This window comes from Erythrolamprus reginae, chromosome 1, assembly GCF_031021105.1.
Source record: "Erythrolamprus reginae isolate rEryReg1 chromosome 1, rEryReg1.hap1, whole genome shotgun sequence".
NCBI lineage: Eukaryota > Metazoa > Chordata > Lepidosauria > Squamata > Dipsadidae > Erythrolamprus > Erythrolamprus reginae.
Window position 1 is genome coordinate 308,772,646 of NC_091950.1, and position 19,113 is coordinate 308,791,758.

Consider the following 19,113-nt stretch of genomic DNA (forward strand, 5'->3'; position numbering starts at 1 on the left):
ACTAGGACTGAAAAAAGGCTGTTTTCAATATTTGCAGATCTTCACTTTTTTTTTTTTTTGCATACATGTGATAGCCCAATTCTGTCAGTTTCCTCCTTTTCTGTTCTTTAATACCATTCAAACTTAGGGTATTTTCCCCTTAAGCAACTACTTTAAAATGAAATTGCTCATGTGAACCCAGGAACTAAAAACAAAGGGAGACAAGGATTTCTGTTTATAAGGGAATGTGTAGCCTGCAAGCTCTATTACTGCAAAATAAAATACCAGTTTTGTTCGGGTTTTAAATAAACAAACTGGCACAAAATGAGGAAAGAAAAAGAGGATTCAGCATGAGAATCAAGCAAATATCATCTGATCAGACTAATACAGAGCCAGTTTTGAGCTGTCACAAAGTCTTTGTGAGGAGATACCCCAATTTTCCATTTCTTTGAGATCCTCCCCACTTTTTAAGCATTAGCTAGCTTTATTTACTGCATAATCATTGGCATAACTGTGATTACTGATTCTTCTTATTAATCAGGGTTTATAAACTAGATTTTTGTAGCATCACAGCGATGGAATCTGGCTTATCTTAGCAATGAAAAAGACTAGGGGAAGAATTCCTTTGAATTTCCAATTAATATTTTTATAAGAAACTCAAGGCAATGACCATATCAAACATATATATCCAACATACTTTCCTCCTCTCAATTTCCACACAATAACCCTTTGAGGTATGTTGGACTCAGCTGGCTTTCATGGCTAAATGGAACTTGAACTCACTGTCTCCCACTTTTTAGCCTGATGCCTTAATCTCTTAATCTCATATTCGTGTAAGATTGATAGAATCTTGGTGACATTTTGATGAGGTCCACTCGTCATCTTCAGGCTGGTGCTTTAAGCTTCATACTAGGACAAACAAAGCTGATTTAAACATCACCAAGATTCTATCAATCTTACATGGGAAAAGAACCGGATATACCAAGACCTACATATCTATACCCGTGAAAATCTACGAAAACAAATATATGTATGTATGTATGTATATGTATATATAGTAAAACCTCGTCTTACGAACCTAATTGTTTCCCGGGGGAGGTTCGTAAGACGAAAAGTTCGTAAGGCGAAACATTGTTTCCCATAGGAAACAATGAAAAATGAATTAATGCGTGCAACGAAAACCCCCCCGCAAAAAGACGCCACCGCCCAGCTGTTTCAATTGAAGCAGCCGGGCGCTTCTCAGCATTCTCCCAATGCCGAACCCAGAAGTTCGGCAAAAGTTCGGGTTCGGGTGGCCACTGAGAAGCCCCGCCGCCCGACTGTCATCTTTTGAAACAGCCGGGGGGCTTCTGGCGGCCTCCCGAACGCCAAACTCGGAAGTTCGGGTTTGGCGTTTGGGTTCAGGAGAATGCTGGGAAGCCACCCGGCTGTTTCAAAAAGCGACAGCCAGGCGGCGGGGCTTCTCAGCGGCCTCCCAAACCCCAACTTTTGCCAAACTTCCGGGTTCGGCATTCGGGAGGCTGCCGAGAAGCCCCGCCACCCAGCTGTCATCTTTTGAAACAGCCGGGAGGCTTCTCGGCGGCCTCCCGAACGCTGAACCCGGAAGTTTGGGTTTGGCGTTCGGGTTCAGGAGGACGCTGGGAAGCCCCCCAGCTCTTTCAAAAAGCGACAGCCAGGCGGCAGGGCTTCTCAGCAGCCTCCCAAACCCGAACTTTTGCCGAACGTCCGGGTTCAGCATTCAGGAGGCCGCCGAGAAGCCCTGCCGCCCGGCTGTCATCTTTTGAAACAGCTGGGGGGCTTCTTGGCGGCCTCCCGAATGCCGAACCCGGAAGTTCAGGTTTGGCGTTCGGGTTCAGGAGGACGCTGGGAAGCCCCCCAGCTGTTTCAAAAAGCGACAGCCAGGCGGCGGGGGTGGGTTCATAAGACGGTTCATAAGGGGTTCGTATCATGAGGTACCACTGTATATGATAGATATCACGATTTCCGGAACGTTTTTTTTTTTTTTAATATACTAAGCTTTCAGCAGCCCCAATTCAATGGGGAGTTAACACTCTGGCGATGTCAAAAGCTTAGTACAGTGGTACCTCTACTTAAGAACGTCTCTACTTAGGAACTTTTCTAGATAAGAACTGGATGCTCAAGATTTTTTTGCCTCTACTTAAGAACCATTTTCTAGTTAAGAACTCGAACCTGGAAAAGTTTTCCAGGAAATTTGAGAACGGCATGAAGGCCCGGCCAGTTTTCTGCCATTCCCCCTTTAATCCCAGCCATCTTGGCTGCCAGAGGAGCCTTTTGGTGGCGCTTAAAGAGGCTTTGGCAGTCCAGAGCAAACAAAGTATTTTCCTTTCTCTGGGCGCTTGGAGAGAGAATAAACCTCTGTCAGCGCCCAGAGAAAAAACACTCCCTTCGCTCTGGGAAGCCAAGGAGTCTCCACAGCGAAGGAAAGGCGCCAGCTAAAAAGCAAGCAAGCGAGAGGAGAGGGGAGTCCTTCAGCATGGGAAGGAAGAGGCATCAGGTAGCAGCAGTAGCAGCAACTGTATGGGAGGCAGTGTATGGGAAGTAGCCTCGCACCGGGTATATTGAAGGCGCGTGCTCCTCCTCGCTGCCTCAGAGTCCCTCTTTTTTTTTAAAGCCTTAAATTTTTGGATTTTTTTGATTCCCCTCACCTCACCTTCTTCCTTCGGCAGCGACTCTCCTCTTCCTCTTCCTCCTCCCACCCAAATTCTGAACTTTTATTTCTTTCCTAATGGGTTTGCACGCATTATTTGCTTTTACATGGATTCCTGTTGGAAAAATTGCTTCTACTTACAAACTTTTCTACTTAAGAACCTGGTCACGGAACAAATTAAGTGTATATTACCACTGTATATTAAAAAAAAATTAAACGTTCCAGACATCGTGATGTCTATCATTTCTTCATCCATAACTATATTTGGAACTCTCCATTTTAGGATAATTCATTGTGTGTTTGTGTGTTTGTGTGTGTGTGTGTAGAAAAATTAGAAACTAGGCATGTAATTAAAAAAACAACAACTATGATTAATGCCATGAAGAGAATGTTTTATTTTTCCCAGAGGTCGAAGTAAAAGATGGAGGAGAAGCATTTTACAAGATGGGTTCCAAATTTACAAACCCTGCGTCTCACAGACCTAACGTGACAGCATCATGCCACCAATGGCTTAAGGAGTTCTATTATTAAAATAACAACAAACTGAAGGGAGCAGAAAAACATTGATTGACGTGTTACAGAGACCTCTGCATTTAGTGAAGATATTTTTGGTAGAGAAGACCTACATTCACATTCATGCAGCTATAGTTAGCATGTTCTCATACTGATTTAAGTTCCTGTTAGGACAGTCAGCTGACCACTCTTGTTACTTTCTGGCTGGTTTAGAAGAGATGAGCTAACCACATTTAAGTAGTCAATAATAAAAATATTGCAGTGTTACAGGCATAGTTCCCTCTAAGCTGAGCAGTGAGCAATCGCTCACTTAAAAATCATCATCAACTCAGAGTTTTCCAAACCTGCCCAGAAGCCGAGAGGGAAAGAGTGAGAGGGAAGGAGAGAGAGAGGAAGAGAGGAAGAGAGAGAAACAGATAGAAAAAAGAGAGGAAGGAAAAGAGAAAGAAAAAGAATGGGAGGAAGGAAGAGAGAAAGAAAATCAAAATCTAGTTTGAAACTAGCTCAACTATTTAAGTGGCATTTTGATATTGATAGAGTTGCCCTATTATGAGCTCACTGTTATAGACACACAGTACAGTGGTACCTCGAGATACGAGTTTAATTCGTTCCGGACCTGGGCTCTTAAGTCGAGCAGCTCTTATCTCGAACGACTTTTCCCCATAGGAATTAATGTAAATAATTTTAATTGGTTCCAGCCCTCAAAAAACTCACAAAGTTAGTCTAAATTATGCAGAAAGACATGTTTTTAATGAAGAAATGTACATGTACATATAAATGAATAATGAAGTTTCTTTCACTTAACTTGTAAACTTTCTTAAACTTTTAAATTTACATATGTTCAACTTCTCTGCCACCCAATCCTGTAGGACAGAGGTCCCCAACCCTTTTTGCACCAGGGACCGGCTTTAAGCGATCAAGAGAGGAATGGGTGAATGAATGGACGGAGGGTGGGAAGGAAGGAAGGAAAGAGGGAAGGGACAGGAACAGAGGAAGGAAGCAAGGAAACTTATGAAAGGGGAGAGTAAGAGAGGAATGAGTGAAGGGAGGGAGGGAAGAAGGTGGGAAGGAGAAAGAAAAGAAGAAATAGAGGAAGGGAAGGTAAAAGAGAGAAAGAAAAAGAGCTAACTTCCGCGTTCAGCTTCAGGAGACAGCTGCGAAGCCGCGCGCGTTTTAAAAGGTTGCAGCCGGCCTGGGGGGCTCGGGGGGGTGCTGGCAAGCCCCCCAGGCCGGCTGCAAGCACCCCCCGAGCCCCCCAGGCCGGCTGCAACCTTTTAAAACACGCGCGCCGCTTCGCAGCTGTCTCCTGAAGCCGAACGCGGAAGTTAGCGTTCGGCTTCAGGAGACAGCTCCTTGGCGCTCGTATCTCGAATTTGGGCTTGTAAGTAGAACAAAAATATCTCTCCCCTCCCAGCTCTTATCTCGAGTTGCTCGTAAGTAGAGCAGCTCTTATGTCGGGGTTCCACTGTACAGTGTTTTATTTTGAAATTCTCTGAGGCAAAACAGGGTGGGTTTTTTGTTTGTTTGTTTGTTTATTTATTTATTATTTCTGTGCCGCCCAGTCCCAAAGGGACTGCCGCTCAGACACTATACTTTTCTGCCCACCGCAAAAAAAAATTAGAGGGAACACTGGTTACAGGTTGAAGCTTGGTTAACACGCCACCTCAGCGAGACCACTCACAATATGAATTTACTCACAATATTGAGATCCTGAGTATAATTCTTGGTTGTTTTCAAGTCTACGCAGTCTTCAGACTCCTTAGCATTTTGAAAAGTGAGATGATCTTTTGCAAAAGCCTGGTTTTTCCTTTTGTTTTTCATATACTTGCTTTCCTTTTCGGCTTGGCTTGGCGATCTCTCATTATCTGGCGAACAGCTGTACAATCCTGGTGGGTCGCTCCATTGTAAGGTGCGGAAACAAGCTTGTTGCTCTGCCTTGTTATGAATAGGCTTATTCTCAGAGATACTTATGTTGTTTTCACGCCTTAATTTTACCTCCTGGTAAAGCTGCAAAAGAAATAAAACGTCTCTCATAGATCATAGAAACATAGAAGACTGACGGCAGAAAAAGACCTCATGGTCCATCTAGTCTGCCCTTATACTATTTCCTGTATTTTATCTTACAATGGATATATGTTTATCCCAAGCATGTTTAAATTCAGTTACTGTGAATTTACCAACCACATCTGCTGGAAGTTTGTTCCAAGGATCTACTACTCTTTCAGTGAAATAATATTTTCTCACGTTGCTTTTGATCTTTCCCCCAACTAACTTCAGATTGTGTCCCCTTCTTCTTGTGTTCACTTTCCTATTAAAAACACTTCCCTCCTGAACCTTATTTAACCCTTTGACATATTTAAATGTTTCGATCATGTCCCCCCTTTTCCTTCTGTCCTCCAGACTATACAGATTGAGTTCATGAAGTCTTTTCTGATTCGTTTTATGCTTAAGACCTTCCACCATTCTTATAGCCCGTCTTTGGACCTGTTCAATTTTGTCAATATCTTTTTGTAGGTGAGGTCTCCAGAACTGAACACAGTATGAACACATCATACATATGATACATACATACATCTGATTAAACAAATTATGTCATCGGTTTTCTGGACCTGAAATCACTGATTGGCTTAACTAACTGGAAAGTTTTCTTTTATTCAAGAAATAGCTATTACAAGAAGGGCTGCAGCCCATTTCCTTCTCATAGATTACAAAGAAAATCCCAAAACTCTTAAAATTTTGGTTGTGTTTCAAACATATAGCATCGGAATGTATGTTTTCTGCCAATTTCAAGGAGTTCTGACTAGACTCCAATTATACCCCTAATACTCTATCAAATCAGCGCTCAAACTGAAGTGTTTTTCAGTTAAGGTTGAATAATTACAGTGGCTACAAATGGAAATTAATGTGCTGAAATGGTACACAATCATTTGGAGAAATAAATAGCATCCATTACAAAAACTGTGACAATTTATAAAATGTCAGCATAGATGAACAAAATGTCCAATGGATAAAGCACCAGAAATATCATTACAGTAAGAAATTTTACTGTGCATCTAGGACAGGGGTGTCAAACTTGACTTCATTAAGCGCCACATCAGGGTTGTTTGACCTTGGGGGGCCAGGATGGGCATGGACGAGTGGGCATGGCCAAGTCAATGTCACTCATGTGTGCCTGTGGTGGCCCGAGTGCTCTGCCAATGGAAATGGGTTCCCAAGCTCCGTTTCGGCTACAATAGCTTCCTGCAACCCTCTGTCAGAGAAAACGGAGCTTGGAAGTACCACTCATGGCCCTCATGAGCTGTTTTTGGCTGCGATGGCCTCCTGATCTGTCAGTGAAAATAGGGCTTGGGAGGGCCACAGGCAGCCCTCCGACGCTGTTTTCACTGGCAGAGGCACTGCAGGCTACACTATTTCTAGTGTGGCCCTACCGGCCAGATCTAAGCACTTTGTGAGCTGGATCCGGTCCCCGGGCCTTGAGTTTGACACACCTGATCTAGGACATTCTTAAGAAAAATAGTAAGGGAGCGAACTAATGACCAATGGACCTCTAAACATCTAGCTAATTTAAGCTAATTTAACTTTTGGGCTTATTTTTATCATTTTTTAATAGGATATTTTATTATGAAAAATATCTTTGTCTGGGCACTGAGTGGAATAGAAAGCTGGGAAAACAGGAGGCTGGTAAAATTGGGTGCTGTGACAGAAATATGATTTGTCTGTTTGTTTTATATAACTGCCCATCTCACTTTTATATAACTCTAGGCAGCTTTATATTTTGGCTGTGACATGTTGGTTACTCTGAATAATCACTCTGAATATCATCATGAATTATAGCAGAGTTGACTAGAATGAAAGTGTTGTGATCTTATGTCACTTACTTCTGCATTTTTTTTTACATATTAATAAGCAAGATTGGTCATTGTTTATCTTTGGAAGCAATTCCCCTAAAAATTACACTGATATTGGACTCAGGATTTAAATTATGGCATACTTATTAAACTCAATAGATCTGAAGTTAAGTATCATTTTTTTTGTCCTTACAAGTTGTTGACTCCTGATGCCTTCAAGTACAGACTAATACTTGGAGTTTTCAGATTTCAAAAGTGGTTTGTCCTTGTCTCCTTCCTAGGCACTAGAATTCATGATTTCCTGGTTTCTAGCCTTGTGTAATAGTGCCTGAACCACTACATCAAACTGGCTCTCTCTATATAGTTATCAAGCACCATACATTTTAATGGGTTTATTCTTCTTATGAATAAATACCTAAATTAAGCAGAACATTGCTTCCGCTTAATACCTAAATCCAAGTATTAGCTTTGAAGTCTGCTTTGTGATTAAACAATGAAAATATGGATGAAAATAATTAAAATTTTATCAGTTAAAGACATGCAAAATGCATGCCAAGAAACCATCAACAATTTTGTAATTTCTGATCATTATCTACGTACATAGATAAAAAGTTACTTTATATGCACCTACTGGTTTATCAGTGTTTATCTGTTCCGTGGTTTTAAAGAATGTGGTTGACATGAAATACCGAATCATGTTTGGTTAAAAATAATGTAGGGAATGTTAGGTATCATTTCTGTTGCAACAAGTAGTTTCACAGAGCAAGACACAATGGATTTACATAGAAAAAGACCCAGTGAAACCTTTTTAAATTGTAATGCCAGGTTGCTAATGCAACAAACAGCTTAGAATGATTACAAAAAATATATATGTACCATCATGGTTTTCACTAAAGTATATACAACCATTTGTCAGGAATGCTTCAAAGTAAGATAGAGTAAATATACGTCCTCACTTCATTATCCTGCCTATAATTCCTACATAAAGGAATCAGCAAAAAGGATGGGTAAGAATTTCGAAAACTGAAACCTAGAAAATATTGGAAGCATAAAATCATAGTATTATCACCCAAATTTATAAAACAGTGGGTTGAAATACTAATCAATCCATTGCAATCTAAAGTCTTGTGTCTTTTTAAAAACACAATATCACATTAGATTCGACATTACAGCTGATGTAGAAAATAATCCACAATACCTCTTCTATTTTCTTCTGCATGACCTTCCACTGGCATTCCCATTCTTTCCTTTCACTGTCGAAACGTTCCAACAATTCCATCTTCTCTTTACTCCAGTTCTTCTCAGTCATGTGCTCTAGTTGGGTCTGAAGATCCATAGTGATGCGGGGTCAGTAGAGAGGAGGATGTGTCCTTCTCTCTTCTCTTTTGAGCTTTTCTTGGGAAGTGGGAATTGATATCAGAGCAAGCTTTGTTTGTCTTGGGTTCCACCTTCTTTTGGGGGGGGGGGATGAGAGAAGTAGAGGAAATTATTTAATTTAATTTGGTTTTTAAATTTCTTTTAAAATACTGTTTTATATTGTTTCCATGCAGTTTAATTTAATTTTAAATATATATTTTAATCATTGCGATCTACTCAGAATTATATATATTAAATGAATAGCTATAAAATCGAAATAAGAACTACAGTACATTTAAAGCTGTAATAGTTGCTCAACTCAGAAAAATAGTTTGATTAGAAATGGAGTAGGAACATAGTAATGTGCAAAGAATGTGATAAGAAAAATTGGTTATGATTATGATTATGGAACAGAGTCTGCGGAGAGGGGCGGCATATAAATCCAATAAATCTAATCTAAATCTAATCTAGATCATTTCTAGAGGTATGAACTTTTTGATAGAAAATGCATCTACTGAAACAGATATAATCTTGGAATAAGTAAACACATGCTATTAAAAAAAATAACCCTTTAACCATTGCCCAAAGTGATTAATATATTTTCAACATTCTAGACTTTTGTAATACAGTGGAACCTCGACATACGAGCAGCTCTACTTACGAGCTACTCGAGATAAGAGCTGGGAGGGGAGCGACATTTTTGTTCGCCTCCCGAGCTCACATTCGGGATACGAGCGCCAAGGAGCTGTCTCCTGAAGCCGAAAGCTAACTTCCGCGTTCGGCTTCAGGAGACAGCTCCTTGGCGCTCGTATCCCGCGTGTTTTAAAAGGTTGCAGCCGGCCTGGGGGGCTGGGGGGGGCGCTGGCAAGCCCCCCAGGCTGGCTGCAACCTTTTAAAACACGCGCGCCGCTTCGCAGCTGTCTCCTGAAGCCGGAACGCTAACTTCCGCGTTCGGCTTCAGAAGACAGCTGCAAAGCGGCGCGCGTGTTTTAAAACGTGGCAGCCGGCCTGGGGGGCTCGGGGGGAAGCCCCCGAGCCCCCCAGGCCGGCTGCCACGTTTTAAAACACGCGCGCCGCTTCGCAGCTGCCTCTGAACGCTAACTTCCGTGTTCGGTGGCAGCGGTTTTTTTTTGTTGTTGCACGGATTAATTGACTTTACATTGTTTCCTATGGGAAACAATGTTTCGTCATACGAGCGTTCTGACTTACGAGCCTCCTTCCGGAACCAATTAGTCTCGTAAGTCGGGGTTCTACTGTACTAGTATTGGATTTTTAGTCACCTACTTGCGCCATCATTTTGAAAAAGGAAAGTATTTTTTAAAGTTGTGCCTTATAAAGAATGTGACCAGCACTGAATTAATTATTCTGCTGTCATATTATTAAGCAGCTTCTTAAGAAGAGACAGACATACATAAAAAGATTTTATTCCTCCAAATGAGAAACATGTGTTTACACTTCAGTGCCTTTTCAGCATCCTGATGTCCAGCCTTTCAAAATCATTAAGGTCCCTAAAGGTTGCTGAACAACCTTTAGGGACCTTAAAGCTCTATTTTCCCTCAAGGATTTGGCACTGAAACTAAGGCCTTTACAACCTTGCAGGGCCTGGAATGCTTAAGACGCTTGTCCACCACTATGTTCCAGACTGTTGACAAGACAGCCTATAACACCAAAATAAACTGCCTGCTAATATGCTTTTACAAAGTTACACAGTTATGCTCTCAACCCGCCTTCAAACAAACATATATAGAAACATAAACAAAGTGTTCTACAACTGTAGTAGGCTAGCTTCAGAGTTACACAGCCTCTCCTTCACAAGGTCCACCCAAATGTGTACATATTTACAGCACAATCGCACTAGACATCTATGTCTAAGCAGTGTTGAAGCAATTTAGGAAGTATCTTGCGAGCGCCTATTCGTTGTACATGTCTCATCAGGCTGCAGATACCAGCTGTTAAATGTAAATGTAAATCTGAGGTTAGTTGGGGGAAAGATTAGAAGTAACGTGAGAAAATAGTATTTTACTGAAAGAGTAGTAGATGCTTGGAAAAAACTTCCAGCAGACGTGGTTGGTATATCCACAGTAACTGAATTCAAACATGCCTGGGATAAACATATACCCATCCTAAGATAAAATATAAGAAATAGTATAAGGGCAGACTAGATGGACCATGAGGTCTTTTTCTGCCATTAATCTTCTATGTTTCTATGTTTCTAAATTGGGCAGTGAGCTGTTCTACCTTCAATGACTCTCCTACAATGAAGAAACTTGCAAGATAGATAGTATATACTTAAATTAGAATTTAATCCGAAAGGTCTGCACTTTATAAAAACATCTTAATCTCTATAGAGGCTGGCTTGCCAAAGTCCTCTTCACACAGCAAGGAATGTGAATTCAATTCACAAGGGTTGAATCAGGATCACACCCATTGTGCCTAACTGGCTTACATACATTCTATAAAATTAAGAGGCAGAACTGACAAATATGCAACATGACACTGTTAAAAAAAATATACTGCAGAGAGTGGGACCAGTGAATATTCTTCTAATTGCCTATGTTGGCCCATTCATTCTGCATGCCACACATCATATGAGCAGGAATTAAGAAGGCCTAGACCAGGGGCAGCTTTAAGACTTGTGGACTTCAATTCCCAGAATTCTCCAGCCAGCTTTGCCATTTCCCCAGCACCCAGGAGCTCCCTATAGGCTTCCCAGATCCTTTGCCCAGCCCATTTTTGTTTAAAAAAGGCGAAAAATGGCCCATTTTTTTGTAAAAATGGGGCTGTTTTTGCCTTCAAATTACTCCAGCTAGCATGAGTGGAGAAGGAATTCTGGGAGTTAAAGTCCTCTAGTCCTAAAGCACTGGGTTAGGGATTATGGGTGCAAGGGTATTCAAACAAGGGCAAGTTTAAGACTTGTGGACTTCAACTCCCATTCCTGAGCTAGCATGACTGGAGGAGGAATTCTGGGAGTTGAAGTCCAACAAGTCTTAAAGCTGTCAAGTTTGAAGTTCCTAAAAAGTGTACATGGTTGTAAAAAGTACACATGGTTGTAAAAAGTACATGTTTATAAAAAGTATTCTGCTACACTGGTATTTTATTAAATAATATATTAATACATCAGCTGGTTCAGAATACCTTTTCCCTTGTTTATCACCTCTAAAATCTAGATATGTCTTATACTTTGGTGCATCTTATACTCCGAAAAATACGGTAACTGACACAGGGTTCTCTGACAATAGGTGACTTGGAATAAACAATACTTTTGAACTTTCAGATTTCTACCTTCTCACTCAGCCATTATTAAGGATCTTCATCAAAGTAAAGTTTATGAACCATGATTTGTTCCTATCTTAGAATAAGAACCTAGGCTAGAGAATTTAGCTTGAAGGTATTAGTGTTAACATTTTCTTTAGTGTTAATAGCGCTCTGTCATCATACATTGTTTAGGCAAAATTATTTTCTATTTTTTCTCAAATAACAAAAACAAGGCGTCTTTGGAAGCTGCTTCTATCAGAATTACAGTCAGGTGATTATTTCAGCAATGTTGTTCATACTTTATATCTAATATGCAATTTGCTTTTTTGTCTCATATCTGTTTCCTGTATTTTGTCTTTTTTACAAAGCAAAACTAATCATCAGTGAAATGCCAACTGTCAGACCCAGGGACAGCTCCAACCATAATTGATTCAAAATATTTTTATATCAATTAAACTCCTTTTACCATTTGTATAAAATGCAAAGATTAAGCAATGGATTCAGCGCTCCAGGGATCTGTAGCTCATGTTTCAATGAATTTAATAGGATAACAGAATAATAGAGTTGGAAGGGACCTTGGAGGTCTTCTAGTCCAACCCCCTGCTCAGGCAAGAAGCCCTATACCCATGATGGTGAACGTATTGCATGTGTGCCACCAGTGGCATGTGGAGTCATATCTGAGGGCACGCAAGGTGTTGCCTTATGTCAGCTCCAGTATGCTGGCCAGCTGGTTTTCGGCTTTCTGGAGGAAAGGGAGGAGGTTGTTTTCACCTTCCCTGGGCTTCAGGAAAGCCCCCAGAACCTGTGGATGGTGAAAAACAGACCTAACAGGCCTACCAGAAGTTCGGAAACAAATTTCCAATTGGGCTGTTGGGTCATTTTTCCCCCCCAGAGCCTGTGGATGGTGAAAAATGTTTCTGAACTTTCAGTAGGCCCGTTGGGTCCGTTTTTCGCCATGCACAAGGTCTGGAGCAGACCTGGGCAAGATGCGGCCCGCCTGCTGTCTGTGACCAGCCTGCGGGGGTCAGTCCAACCTGTGCGCATGCGTATGTGCACCCAGGCAAGAACCAAAAGCCGCACGGTGGAGTCGAACGGCCTCGCCACATGCATGCAGAAGCAAAAAGCAAGAAAGTGGTAAGTCGCGTCATGCCTGTTCCTCCCCCTTTCCCGTAAGATGACTTAACCTTCTTTGGGAATTCGCAGTGGAGCCTCTCCCACCCCCAGTGGGGGGAAATCAGGTAGGTGAGCAGGGACAGAATTGGAAGACTGAGAATGGAGGGAAGGGAAGGGAAGGAAGGAAGGAAGGAAGGGAAGGGAGGGAGGGAGGAAGAAGAAATGGAGGGATGGAGGGAGGAAGGAAGGAAGGAGAAATGGTATTATAAAATTATTAAATATGAATCTCTCTCCTCTTTTATGGAAAGCAAACAAGTTCCTTGATAGTTAATTATACTGTATATATAATATAATATAATATAATATAATATAATATAATATAATATAATATAATATAATATAATATAATATAATATAATATAATATAATATAATATAATATAATATAATATAATATAATATAATATATAATTATAATTTATAATGATAATACAATTAACTCAGTTTTACCCAATAATATACAGTATTGGGTAGAACTGAATTACGTAATTATATTAGTCCAGCCCTCTAAAACCATCCCAATTTCTCATGCGGCCCTATGGCAAAATTAATTGCCCACTCCTGGTCTGGAGGCTTTCCTGAAGTCTGGGGAGGGTAAAAAACGGCCCAAGGGGCTACCGGAAATCTAGAGGCTTCACTGAGCCCTGCATGCATACACAGAGAGGGCAGCACATGGGTGGGGGGTTGTGCCCGCACATATAGGGGGAGGGCATTGCATTATGACTGTGGCTATGCACATGCCCTCTTTTGGTACCTAAGCAAAAAAAAAACAACGGTTCACCATCACTGCAATATATTATTACCTGTGCAATGCAGTCTTTAACTCTGTCGGGCAATGCAGATATTTTTCCTCTTTCAGCTTAGTTTGCTCCAGCTTGGGATCCAGGAACTTTCTGGGGGTTTATGCCTGTCTGGATAAAGTAAAGACAGTTTTATTAAACGTAGTGTTGCTGCAAATAGCAGAGCTGCTCCAACAAAAGACAAAAGACGTTGGTTATTTAAGCAAATTATCTTGGCTTGAAGCAGCCAGAAGGCAAGCAAAATGAATTTTCTTCACTTCTAGAGCCAAAGTTCTAGCTCAGCGCCAGAGACTAAAGTGATGATTTCTCCAAAACAAATGGCTTAACTTTTCCACTGTTCTGAAAGCTTGCTCACATTCCAAGTGCCATCTGAAGATGATCATGTGCAACCATTTCAATATTTTTTTTAATGAGGATCATTTGGTCTCGCTTTTTATTTTTAACTTTTGATGTACAGTGTTGGAGGCTGCTACATTTGAATAGATTTGTTCAGAGTGCAGAAAAATTAAAAGGGTCCTCTGTCTTGAATATCTTTCCAGCAGCCTGTCTGAAAGGAATCAGTAGGGAAGCTGGAGAAGAGAAAGTACAGTTCAGTCTGGTAATTCAAGTACTGTAAAGGCAAAAATAATATATATCAATACTACACCAAAAGAAGACATTACACCACCAAATGGATGTTGATTTCTCTCTTGCAATGGACCTATTAACATGAGTGTTAAAACAACAACTCAATTCTAAAATTTCTTGGTTATTTAAATCAATCTCTACAATGTATACATCAAGCTATTGTTCGGAAAGCCACACTGGAGGCAATCAAAATGCAATCAGATTTCTGGAACAGCTTTGCATTACATGTTGGACAGAATGAAAATGTCCAGAAAAAAACCGAGACTTCCACAATTCAATCACTTAGCTCTTTACTCAGAAGGTCTTAATTAATTACTACAGTATTTAATAACAATACAGCATATAAGCAAATTTGCAAACTATCCCATTTAAACCACTGGAAAATCTAAGTAAAGTGTTTCTATTACTGCCTAAAAGAGCAGTCTTTTTCTCAACAATGGAATGTCCAGATATATATGACTACACACACACTTACTTACTTACTTACTTACTTACTTACTTACTTACTTACTTACTTACTTATTTATTGGATTGGTATGCCGCCCCTCTCCGTAGACTCGGGGCGGCTAACAAAAATGATAAAAACAGCATGTAACAATCCAATCCAATACTAAAATAACTTAAAAAACCCTTATTATAAAAACCAAACATACATACAGACATACCATGTGTAAATTGTAAAGGCCTAGGGGGAAAGAATATCTCAGTTCCCCCATGCCTGACGGCAGAGGTGGGGGCAATTCTAATCTCTGGGGGGAGTTGGTTCCAAAGGGCCGGGGCCGCTACAGAGAAGGCTCTTCCCCTGGGTCCCCCAGGTCCCACTTCCCATCATCCTTAACCAAGTATCATCAATGTGTGATGAAGAGGGACAGAGGGCATTAAATTGTAGAAGTAATCAAAACATAACTAACTTTCTCTAGACTAACTGCTTTGTTTATTCATATTACTGCCATCCTTATGTCCTAACATCATTTTTAACTGTTTCTTTGAGGACTGAGCCTCAAACCACCCCGAGTCCTCAGAGAGAGGTAGCATAGAAATCCTATTATTATTATTATTATTATTATTATTATTATTATTATTATTATATTTGTATGCCGCCCCTCTCCGAAGATTTGGAGCGGCTCACAACAGTAGTACAAAATACAAATCCAATGTTAAAATCAAAACAGTTTAAAAACCCTTAATTAAAAACAATCATACAACCCAAACAAACCATACATAAAATGGAGCAGCTGAGGGGAATCAATTTCCCCATGCCTGGCGACAAAGGTGGGTTTTTAGGAGTTTGCGAAAGGCAAGGAGGGTGGGGGCAGTCCTAATCTCTGGGGGGAGTTGATTCCAGAGGGTCAGGGCCACCACAGAGAAGGTATTAATAAATAATAATAAACTCAAGCTGACATTTTTACACAATGAAATAACCTACAATTCAATTTTTTAGAATTAACTAGACTTATTATTATTTTTATTTATTATTATTTAGGATTATCTAGACCCTTTTCAATCAGGTTTTAGGCCTCATTACAGCAAGAAACTGATTTGGTCTCTCTGATGGAAGATCTCTGGCGAGCCCAAGGTGGGGCTCATTCCTCTATCTTGGTGTTACTTGACCTCTCAGCTACCAGTACTTTCGATAACATTGACCATGATATCCCGCACCGACTAAAGGAGCTGGGATTGGGAGGCACCATATTATGATGGTTCTCTTCTTATCTCTCTGGTTGATCACAGTCAGTGTTGGTGGGAGGGCAGATTTCGACGTCTAGACCCCTTGTTTGCAGGGTTCCTCAGGGCTCGGTCTTCTCTCCCCTACTATTTAACATCTACATGAAACCACTGGGTGAGATCATCCGATGATATGCGGTGAGGTTTTAGCAATATGCTGCTGACACCCAGCTATATATTTCCACCCCATGTCAGTTCAGTGAAGCAGTGGGTGTGATGTGTTGATGCCTGGATGAGGTGAGAGTCTGAATGGGAGTCAACAGGCTCAAACTTAACCCTGACAAGACTGAGTGGCTGTGGATACTGACTCTGAAGGACTATGTCAACTGTCCTTCCTTGGTTCTGGGGGGAGAGAAATTAATCCCCTCAGAACCAGTTCGCAATTTGGGTGTCCTCCGAGACTCACAGTTAAGATTAGATCAACACCTGACAGCTGTAGCTAGGGGGACCTTTGCAAACGTTTGATTAGTGCTCCAATTGTGACCCTCTTTGGATAGAGAGGCTCTTGTCACGGTCACTCATTTCCTTATCATCTCTCAGTTGGATTATTGCAATGTGCTCTACATGGAGCTACCCTTGAAGAGTGTTCGGAGACTACAGTTGGTCCCGAATGCAGCTGCACAGCTTTTTGTGGGTTTGCACACAACTACACTACAACAATTTCTTTGCGAGCTACACTGGTTTCCTATCAGTCTATGGTCACAATTCAAGGTGTTGGCTATTACCTTTAAAGCCCTACATGGTTCAGGGCCAGAGTATCTTTGAGACCGCCTTCTACCACATACCTCCTAGTGACCTATAAGATCTCACAGGGTTGGTCCTCTTCGGGTCCTGTCAGCTAAATGGTGTCAGCTGGCGGGTCTGTGGGGGAGAGCCTTCTCTGTGGTTGCCCCGACTCTCTGGAATCAGCTATCTCCTGAGATACTCACTACCCCCAAGTTATTGGCCTTCTGGAAAGCCATAAAGATCTGGACTTTCTGACAGGCCTGGGGCCACTGACCTTGAGGGGGGGAGATTACTGGTGAGGTCGGCCTATGAATCTATGGATGGCTGCAATTATTTTAAATTGAAATGTTTTTATACTTATTCATGTTTAGTTTAGGTCCAACTAAGGGAGGTGGTTGGACTTGATGACCTGCAAGGTCCCTTTCAACTCAAACAAACAAACAAACAAACAAACAAATAAATAAATAAATAAATAAATAAATTTTCTTGGGAGCTGCCCTGAGTCCCTAGGCAGTTGGGCGGCAATGAAGTATAATTAAATAAATATCCCAGATTATGAAGCTCATTTTATAATGAATAAAATCTTTGCAGGTGCTTTACTTATTGTCTTGTCCTGTCAATCTTTTCTCCTTTAGAGACTAGAATCAAATGTCAGTCTCCTCATACAAACAGGACCGATGCAAGATAAACTGAATTACTACATCCTTGGAAGCATAAATACATCGGTGTATGGATATAGGGCTTCTTTGTGTAAAAAATCAAGAACATGCTTTTAATCCAGTCATCTCTTCTTTTGCTGTACTGACAACTTCACTGTGTCCTAGACAAGGTCAGGATCTCAATGCCAATGTAAAGTTTCCAATCTATGTCATCTGCATTGTTCACAGGGCCTCTCTTTCGCCTTCTATCTTTACTAAGACATACAAGCTTTCCTTAGAAACACAATGTGAAATACCCCTTTGCTCTCTTGTTTCTCGGCACACGCACAAATATACCCCGATCCAGTTTCAAATACATACTCTGAAATATGGAAAGCAGCTACTAAACATACAATCAACTAAGAAGGTTGTATTTTAATGGAGATGAACAAAATGGGATGCCCAGGACAGAGAAACAGGGGTTTATTTTGATTTATAAGTGACTGCCATTCAGCTCTGCCAGGTTTTGAGCTCCCAGTACAAAAGCATTATTCTGGATCACTACAGCAGCAATCTTCTCTGCTACTAGTGCACCACAGCTGTACACTTCCCAAAAATTTTCATGTTGAGAAACCTGAAAGTCTGTTTGAAACTAGGCTATTTAACTTAATCTTTTTTTTTAAAGTCTTTTTGTATGTATGTATGTATGTACACACACATACATTATTATTATTATTATTATTATTATTATTATTATTAATTAAATTTGTATGCCACCCCCTCTCCGTAGATACACACACACACACACACACACACACACACACACACACACACACACAAGAGTTACTGCCTCTATTCAAATCCAGAACAACTAACCAGATGGTCATTGCATTTACATTCCTGCTTCTTTTGAAAATATCCCAACTCATTTCAATAAAGGAATTGCAGTAATTTTTTTCGGCTGGGATGGGGGGACATAGAGGAATTTTAAAAAATGTGCTAAACTTACCTTTTGGGGTGGAGGGATCCCTTCCATCCAAGTGAAAAGAAGGAGGTGAGAAAAAGGCTTTCCAGTTCTGCAGACAATGACCCTTCAAAGAGAGATGAAGCATCAGCGTCTCTTATCAAAAGAAAGTCCTTAGAGCAACGTTAGTCCAACTTTGCAATTTTCTGCAAACTGACAAACAGTTCCGTTTAGCATCATCCCAGCAGCTGGTTTCCATGTGACGTCAGCTTTCAGAGGTTGGTTTTAAAAGCTCTTCCAATCCCAAGTCCTGTAACCTTAGAGCTTCTCATATTTTACACAAACAACTTCATGGCCAGGACATTTTTAGGTTTTATAGTGGAGCGCAGTTCTTAACCTTGTCAAAGCAGCCAGGGTAAGCATTCGACAATAGGCAGTTTTAGATTTCTTTTATAAGGCGTACTTGCATTTTTCTATATAATTTAAAAGTATGCTTTGTTGAGTCAAACTGCACTCATAGCCCTGCTGCAGCTGCTTAAAACAACAAGTATTATCAAACGTTGACTTGACAGAAAGATTAATTTTAAATAAAAAACAAATCTGATTTTTTTTCCTCCCCTACCGCCTGGACAGAGTGAATTCTGCCTATACCTATCTTTGCACATCAACAGTTGTAGCTGCCCTGGAATGCAGTGTGACCCCACCTCGGGATGGGTGGGGCATTAGGCTGAACTCTGAGCAATCTTCCAAAGCTTTTCGGGCTGCCTTTGGACAGCTGCACTAGCACAATTTAAGGGGACAGCATCAATACAAAAGGAGCCAAGGAGTTAGGCCTCTTATTT

The 19,113-nt window shown here is 40.8% G+C and overlaps 1 protein-coding gene across 1 annotated transcript in view; it reads right to left on the reverse strand.

Moving 5' to 3' along the window:
* KIAA0408 (KIAA0408 ortholog) overlaps window positions 1–18,437 on the reverse strand; it is a 32,827-nt gene extending 14,390 nt beyond the window's left edge. Inside the window, exons 1-4 of the mRNA XM_070739716.1 lie at window positions 18,317–18,437; window positions 13,595–13,702; window positions 8,207–8,459; window positions 4,859–5,167 (exon numbers count right to left, since the gene is read on the reverse strand). Of these exons, the coding sequence (XP_070595817.1) occupies window positions 4,859–5,167; window positions 8,207–8,344 (447 nt within the window). The 5' untranslated portion in view covers window positions 8,345–8,459; window positions 13,595–13,702; window positions 18,317–18,437. The remainder of the gene's footprint in view (window positions 1–4,858; window positions 5,168–8,206; window positions 8,460–13,594; window positions 13,703–18,316) is intronic.
* Window positions 18,438–19,113: the final 676 nt, after the last annotated feature.